The sequence below is a fragment of the Choloepus didactylus genome, chromosome 14 (assembly GCF_015220235.1).
Source record: "Choloepus didactylus isolate mChoDid1 chromosome 14, mChoDid1.pri, whole genome shotgun sequence".
In the NCBI taxonomy this organism is placed as follows: domain Eukaryota; kingdom Metazoa; phylum Chordata; class Mammalia; order Pilosa; family Megalonychidae; genus Choloepus; species Choloepus didactylus.
The window spans coordinates 59,206,731-59,215,430 of record NC_051320.1 but is presented as its reverse complement, the minus strand read 5'-3'; the positions used below and the strand labels follow the sequence as shown (position 1 = coordinate 59,215,430).

At 33.7% G+C, this 8,700-nt stretch overlaps 1 protein-coding gene across 3 annotated transcripts in view; it reads right to left on the bottom strand.

Moving 5' to 3' along the window:
- Nucleotides 1-1,203: 1,203 nt before the first annotated feature.
- Nucleotides 1,204-8,700, bottom strand: part of FZD6 (frizzled class receptor 6) — a 29,491-nt gene continuing 21,994 nt past the window's right edge. For all 3 annotated transcript variants that reach the window (XM_037803388.1, XM_037803389.1, XM_037803390.1), the window contains 4 exons: nt 5,109-6,126; nt 4,846-4,994; nt 3,195-3,623; nt 1,204-2,602 (listed from right to left, as the gene is read on the bottom strand). In XM_037803388.1, the coding sequence (XP_037659316.1) occupies nt 2,434-2,602; nt 3,195-3,623; nt 4,846-4,994; nt 5,109-6,126 (1,765 nt within the window). In that variant the 3' untranslated portion in view covers nt 1,204-2,433. The remainder of the gene's footprint in view (nt 2,603-3,194; nt 3,624-4,845; nt 4,995-5,108; nt 6,127-8,700) is intronic.

Genomic DNA, 8,700 nt, shown 5'->3' with positions numbered 1-8,700 from the left:
CATTATTTGCATGCAGGCTTTTATGTGGACATAATTTTTCAAATCATTTGGTAAATACCTAGGAGTGTGATTACTGGATTATATGGTGAGACTATATTTAGGTTTGTAAGAAAATGTGGCTGGTACCATTTTGCATTTCCTCCAGCAATAAATGAGAGTTCATGTTGCATCTCCAGAAATTGGTAATGTTAAGTTTTCTGGAAATTTAGCCATTCTAATAGGTGTGTAGCTGTATCTCACTGTTTTTATTACTAATATTTTTAAGTGACATGAACTTTACAAATCTATGCCTGGTAATTCCAGGATTACCTGTGGATCTTTTTCTTATCTGAGGTTTGTGTCAATTCTTGCTCATCTTGTACTGTCTTTTTGCATGCCTGATATGTCTGATTGCATGCTAGGCAAAAGTATTTGTAGAGTATGCAGAATGACATTTTATTCTTCCAGAGATGATTTTTATTTGCTTCTGCATGGTGCCTGGGCACACTACTAATCCAGAACTACCTTAATCTAATTTCAGGACTTGAGATTTTTCTGGTCCATCTCAATATCTTGAAACAGGGTTGCTTTTCCTACAGTTCATTCATTCCTAGGATACATACCTTTGAGGTCACAATTCTAAGTGTAGAATTTGCCAGACGCCTTTCCTTTGTCCTCCAGACCTTTGAGCCTCAGCCTCTCAGCCACGTTTTCCCAATCAAATCCCTGGGTAAAAGTAGCTCCAAATTCTGGGCTTACCTTTGTGAATTTTTATCTTTTCCCAGATCTTAGGCTGGTAATTCGTTACCATTTTGTTTTTAATGTGTTGTGGAAGATACTGTTATTTTATGCAAATTTTTTTGCTTTCTTTTTTTGGGAATGTTTGTCCAAATTACCTAATTCACTATCAGTAGCAAAAGCAGGGTCTTGTGTTCCCTTTGCTCTTTCCCCTCCCATGTTTCTATTGGCTTTTAAAAGTTATGTTAAATATGTTATTTAGTTTACACTTTGGGGAAGAGATTGTGACAAATTAAAAACAAGTCTTAACTGTCTTTCTCCAATTTAAAAGAAAGTTCTGGGTTATCAGTCCTGGAGACTTTGATCTGAGAAATTATACCACTCCTTGGGCCAGGACTACTCCCCCTAACCAGAGAATACTCTACAGTCTCTATTACAAAGGAAGCTTTATTACTGAAAAAAATCACACAAAACACAAAGTTTTTATATACAAAGATACCTGTTTAAAAATGTGAAAACTCAATATTTACAACGTTTTCCATACAGTACATGAAAATTTATGTTTTAACAGAATGCTTAGAGGAAAAAAAAAGCATCAGAAAACCTTATTACTGGGAAACAAAATTTTAAGATTTACAATATCCTAAAATATGCTGTATAAAATGTTGTTTTCTTGATCAGAACTATGTGTTTTTTCCATTTGATTGGCACCTTGTTACACACTTTTGAATGTTCAGCAAAATCCTACGTGATTCAGAAATGATTTCTACATAATGTCTGAGAAGACAGTGCACAAATACAAAGTGATGATACTATTCTAAAATTTTAAAAACAAAAGTTACAGTATAAGCAACAGTCTATGGTCATAATACAATCTGGGGTGGTCAGCAAATATTAAAAGGAAAAAAATACACTTTCTTAATTTATAAAAGAGTAACATTTCATCTACTAATCCTTCAAGACATTTTATTTAAGAAAATGCAGAAGGGTCAGTGAGCAGCATGATACACTCAACACTGGACACCCTTTAAGTAAGCACCTTATTTCAGTTACATAATAGATCTGTGAAATTTCTAAAATAAAGAGAAATTGTAAAATTCACATATTTAAGGTAGAGTGTTTTAAGTTGAATTGCTATTACACCTTTTAGTGTGTCAGCTTTCTTATATTATAAAAAAATACTATTATCTCAGAAATTCAGTGTAAAAGCTACCCAAGTATTGCTAAAATAAAATATCAGAATGATACTATAATAAAAATATTTGAATAGTTTTCCAGGATATCTAAAAAAAGTTCAAATTTACATACAAATTTATTTTCAAATATATAAAAAAGATATAAGGATATGTTTTAAATATTTAAAAGAAATGTTTTAAATATTTAAAAGAAATATCTTGATTTTGTATCACAAAATGAAATAGCATAGTACATCTTAAAGTACTTTTACCTAGAATCTTCATAAATAGACAAGGAAGATTCCTTCTAACTCCCTCCTCCCACAAAATTTAAAAAATATTATTAACCTGCACATTTCTGTTTTCTAGGCATACTGTTGTCATTAGGCTATGTGAAATGAATCCTATGATTCTTGAAATCTATTTTTTTCAGTGTAACAGTAGGCAATAAGTTTTAAGTGCAAAATAAGAATATAGTAGTGATTCTCATAAAACTGCATTAGTTACCTCCAGTGTAATATGAATCCCATTTATGTAATTTTCAAGTATCTGAATGACTGCCAGCACCCTGCTCTTTTCTGCTTCCTGAAATCGAGTGAACAAGCAATGATGTGGAACCCTTGAGGCTGCTTGGCTGTGAAGAATTGGAGATTTGCAAATTATTGCTTTGCCCTGGGCCAGTTTCTGTAAAATCACTTTTTGGACTTACCCTAGATAAAAGAAAAAAAGGTGAAATATATACATACACAAGAACTACTACAATGTCAAGATGTCCTTATAATTGTGATCCATTTTTCATATGTTTTACCTCTAACCAGTGTCCACCATTGTCAAAAGATAACTCATATTTATATACTCAAAAACTTCAAAATATAAATAATTTATTATCAAATATAATTTTCATTGACTGCAGAAACTTCAAGCACCAATGATGCATGGGCTAAGCATGGTGTCTCATGGGGAATATAATTAATCAGACAGAATTCCTGCCCTTAGTTTAGCAAATATTTTGTTTCCCACCATGGATCAGACACTGTATAAAAAGATGGGAGTACAAAGATGACTTGATTAAGACCTCAACTCTGCCTTTGAGGAATTAAAAAATCTAGAGGAGGATTAAATGTATCTAATTACAATCCAGGTGTGCAGAAGATGTGAGAACACTGAGATGGTGCAGCAGGCCTAGTTTGGAGGTGGGGGTTGCTGTTGTAACAGTAAGAGAACCATGAGACCTTAAAGGAGTTAGTGGTCCATGTTCTGGCTAATGAGACGTTTAATTAGATTTAGAAAATCAAGTCTTACCTTCCTTCACTCCGCACACTTTCAGATAGACTGCTCTTATCATTCACGGTGCCTCCCTTGCTCTTTCTGTCGGTCTGTTCCCCAGAGAGTTTGGAGCTGGATGCTACTGGTGAGGAAGGTTCACCACAGTCCTGTTCTCTTAATTTGGAGATGGTGGCTCCATCTGCTCCCCCCTCTCTCACTGATGTTTCTGGTGAGGTTTGGATTTCTGTCAAAGTTTCTTGTCCTAAGTAATCATGGTTAGTGATTGCTACTGCGGAAGTGCCATGATTTGCTGTAGCTCCTGTGCTGGTTCCCATGGATTTGGAAATGACCTTCAGCTTATGTGAACTTGGTTTGTAGTGCTTCTTTTTGTGTTTAACTTTAGTATTGTGTTTTAAGAAAAACTCACATGACTCTTGTAGTACTCTTCGACTTTCACTGATTGGACTGTAAGAAAATTAAAGGGAAGGATTCACTTGATAAATTTTAAGTGTCACAGTAGAAGCCAAAAAACATAGCATTATATCTCTTGCCAAAGATTCTTAGGCATTAAATTTAGAAATTCTATGATTTATATTATTTCTAAATCTGGGATTATACATACTATGAGATATAAGCAAACTTCCATAAATTGAAATCTTTTGTGTATATACTGTTTGTTGCTTTTGTCAGCTTAAAGAGTAGATAGGTAAGAAATTAAATAGGGAAAACAAAGGATGAGGACAAGGAAACATACAGAAGCATAAAGAGGGGAACTATTTGTATGTATATGTATTTTGAAAAATATAACAGTAAATTACTGGCAATCACACTACTCAGAAAGACAACCATAACAGAAAAGATACAGATTATAGCTAATGGTTTTTGGTTAAATTTAATTAAATTATTTAAAGTTAGAAAGTTACATATAGAAGTTACTGTGGGTATATAATTATGGGGACAGAAATAATAGTATGTGCCAAAAAATTTAAAGTCCACTTAAAACTTATTTGTGAAAACCTTCTACAATTCTGAAATTTGGACCACGAAAAAAGTTCATAAATCAAAGCAGTGGGGAACAGTTTTAAAAAGTTTATAGTACACTGTTCATAGTACAGTTACACAATGTATATAAAATAAACAAAATGAACTATTTGTAAATGTAAATCTATTACATGGCTCCAAAAAAATCCATAAGCTTGAATTTTTACCACCTTAAGCAAGTGTCATTGTAGGCCAAAACTGTGTGTAACAGAATTTAAATGTAGTAGTAAATAATGATCATATTGCACCACTTATGTTTGAATCATACCTTATAGATATGCTTATATATATTTGATCTAATTAAATCCTCACAACACTGATAAAGATAAAACTATTAAAAATGTTGCACCCAAATAATAAATACAATGATAGCAGAATAATATTGGATATAGGTCATGGAAAGAGTATGCACCTTTTGCAAATCTTTCATATTTCAAATAGAATAGTATACATCAAACACTTATATCAAATGCCAAAACAAAGCCTATCTCTCCATGAAGAAAAGATTTATGAACTTCAGATGGCTCATCAAATTCATGGAAATGGTTGCTATAATGAAACTCCAGTACAAAGATGATCTGAATAGTTCTTCGGTATTTGGGTTATTTATTTTAAAACAATGTCAGATAAATCAATAAAATCTTACTCTCTCTTGCGATTTCGTTTAAAAAAACCAGCCCATTCTGTGCATGTCTTTTTGCTTCCAACCCAGAAGACAGCAGAAATACCAACAATTAATGTCATCAGATATTTTAGCATAAATAAAGCCAATTCTGGTCGAGCTTCTGTTTTTGCCTACAAAAATATATAGAGAAAAGCAAAATTTTATGTCTATGACTAAGTATATTGCCAGAGAACCTTTTCTATGTTAAAATTAAATAATGCAATAATCCAGATGATAGCTTTTACCTGATAAGGGCATGGGATGTGGTACTGACGACAGTGGTCAGAGACCCACGTTATCTCCCAGGAACTTCTGCTCACTTGTTCATAGACGTAACATCCAAGAAGTGTCACTAATGGTACGAGATACAGGCCACTGAAGACTCCTATTCGAATCATAAACTTCTTTAGTTTTTCTTGGTTTCGACCATCATGTTGTATGACTTGTCGGACGTGATTTAAGGAAATAATGCCAGCTAAAAGAAGAGAAAGCCCAACAAACACACAAAGGCACAGTGGCAAGAGTACAAAGTAGCGAGAAGCATCCATGTCATAAAGGCCAACAAAGCAAACTCCACTGATATTGTCTCCTTCAACTTTGTTCATAGCAAGAAGCATAACAGTCAGAAAACCTGGTGTTCCCCATGCAACAGCATGAAACCACACTGCTTTTTGTTCAATGGCTTCACAACTCCACTTTCTTCCTGCAGCTAAGAACCAAGTAATGGTAAGAATCACCCACCACACAGTGCCAGCCATTGTGAAAAAATATAAAAACATAAACAAAACAGTGCAAGCCTTATTTTGAGAGCCTAGAACAACTGTGTCACCAAATTCTAGCTTCTCGTCTGCCCTATTACAGGCTGTGCTATTGCCTAGCAAAAACCCAATGAAGTACATAAGAGATACAATGCTGTAACAGACAGAGTAGTATATAATTGGTCTCTCTGGGTATCTAAATCTTTTAACATCAATTAAAAAAGTCAGAAATGTGAACAGAGTTGCACAAAGACAAAATATTGAAACTATCCCAATAAAACTTTTTGCAAACTCTAGCTCATCACTTTTAAAATACATGTTGGGGCATGGAGGTGCACACTGTTCAACTCCCAGAAACTTATAGCCTTGCCCGCCAGATGTCTTGAGATGTCTTGGACACCAAAATCCAATGTCTCTATGTACTTGTTCTGCTTTCTTCTGAGGGCCAAGAGACTTTATGGGTGGATCAAAAGTTACAGGAACAGTCTCATCACAGTACTGTAATCTGTAAAGATTGTAAAAATTCAATATATGAAGTCAGCATTTTTATTGATTCACTATTTTAATGCTATACTTTTCAACTATAAAAAAATTTACCCTATGAACCATTTAAGAAAGAGTTTATCTTGACTGGCAGTCTCCAGACAAAAAAAGTGCTAGCTTGTCTCTTTATAGGATGTGAAGTACAAGTCTTGGGGAAATTCATTTTTATTTTTTAATGCCAGTGAGCAAGGTAGATTTACCACATAACCAAGATGATGACAACTAAAATGACTGAAATGAGATCCTTGCTTGGATTGAGAGAATTCAGGTGATCACTAAGTTCTTAAAGAAGGGCAAGAATATCACCATTTTATTTCACTTTACTTGTCTCCAATTGTTTATGGACAGACTCAAGTGGCACCCAGAGATATTTGTCTTGTGCAGAAATTTCCTAAGATGTAGGCTATAAGCACCTTCAACGTTACTATGTATTGCTAAACTTTTCTTGAAAATGGGTATATATCAGAAGTGTGTGAGTCCACAAAGCTTCTAGTTTTTTCAGTCTACAAATAAAGTTAGCCAGTTTCTTTCCCAGATTTATCAAATGAAGCCTCAGTATATCAGTAGAATATTTCAAATTGTAAGCCCTCAATGCCTTGAGAATAGGAAACAAAAGTAATTAATCAAGACTAATGTGCAAAAGGCTAGTGAACTGACAATAAGGTATTCATTCTTGAGTTAATTGTACTTAAGATTCCATTTCCTCACTATGAACTCTAAATTCAAATGATCAAACCAACCAGTATTTATCATATTTATTCACTATCACAGAAAGAACAACAGATTGTATATTTTTAGAGAAAATGAGTATGACTGAGATATTTATATCCAATAAAGACAATGGATAACATGGTAAAACACCAAAATGTTATACTAATATTGGACTGATAGTAACAATTATAATTAGCAATTTGACCTTAACATTAGAGTGTTTCATGTTCTAAAAATATATTAAGCACTTTTGCATCATTTTCATTTTGATATGTAGTTGCTAATTTAAAAATCTGTCACCATAATTAAAGAAAAAAAAATCTGTCATCATATAGTAGGTGAAGGGTAGAAATACTGCTGATAAATCATGTCAGGAGAGTGTATTTTCATGAAAGCATGACAGATAAATTTTGGGGGGATAATAAAGACAGGAAAAAGAGCAAAAGAAAAAACAGTATAGCAGAAAATAAGATTCCATAAACTCTGAGGTAGTGTTGTAGATATGCACTGCTGTGAGGAAAAAAAGTAGGAGAAAAGATCAGAGAAGAAATGTGAAAAATCACAATGAGAGGGCTTAATCTACAGGCAAGCTACCTGAGGGTGGCTTGAGCCAGAGCCAGTCCAATTTGCCACAAAACTCACATACAAAAGTGTGCTCTAGAGGCCTCCAAGAATTATGTACCTTTTAACCTTATTTCTAAAGCAAAGGCATTGGAGTGCCAAAGGCACTCCCCTGGGGAGGCAAAAGTCCAATGTATGCCATAACTATATAGTTACACTGTTTCTCAGATAACAGGAACTGCTTGTGTTTTTACCAGATAGGTAAACTTTTGAAACCTTTCATTCTAGAAACCTTTCAATAGGCCAAAATTAGTTTCAATCAGAGCACCTTTCTGGGTTGTTTTTCTTTTTCCTCTTCTTTTTGGTTGGTTTATTCCCAAAGTTTATGCTGTAAAAGCATAAATGTCTTATTTATGGAAATGATAATAAAATTTCTTATATGGAAAACACTGGAATTATGACTGATTTAATATTTTACTAAAAGGATATTTGTGTTATTTGCTTAAAAATAGTGGCATACAGTTAAATATGGGGCTTAGATAAATTTAAAAAATAGATTCTACTTCCCAATTCAATGTATCAAACATTCTTAAATATGAAATGAATTTGATATAGTTTAATTATAGGAAAAAAGTGTCAGTTTCCCAAAAGATCAAAATTCCAAAAGGGTTGGGAGTTACCATATAGATGCCAGAGTAGATTTCTGAAAAGTTTTATAATTTCCCCTCTGCTTTGAAATTGGTAAGACAATCCCAAAAAGAAAAAGTATTAAGTAAACCAAAGTGTCATTTAGGATAAAATATACATCATGAAACAATAATTACCAGTAATTATCAAGATTTAAACACACAAAAATAAACAGTGGGTATTTATTCTTTTTCTCTATAGACCTTATCACCTTCCAATATAACTGTAACTCATTTATTTCTTCTTTTCCCTCCCTCCACTAGAATGTAAGATCCACGAGGGCAGATCCACTGCTTTATTGCTAGCAACTAAAACATTGTGGCACATAATAAGGTAAGAGCTCAATAAATAATTGTTGGAATGAATCACCAGCTTTTTCCCTTCTCCTTTTGCTGTTGTCATTCTTAGGTGCACACTGTCAACACCGTGGCTTCCTCAGCTCCTTAACCTCTTCATCTCCAACAACCATCCCCAACCCACTTCAGCCACCTGCAATCATGGTCACAGAGTGAACCCATCGCAATTGATAACTGAACACTATCTTCAAAAATCTCCAACTTAAGCATCCTGACTTTTG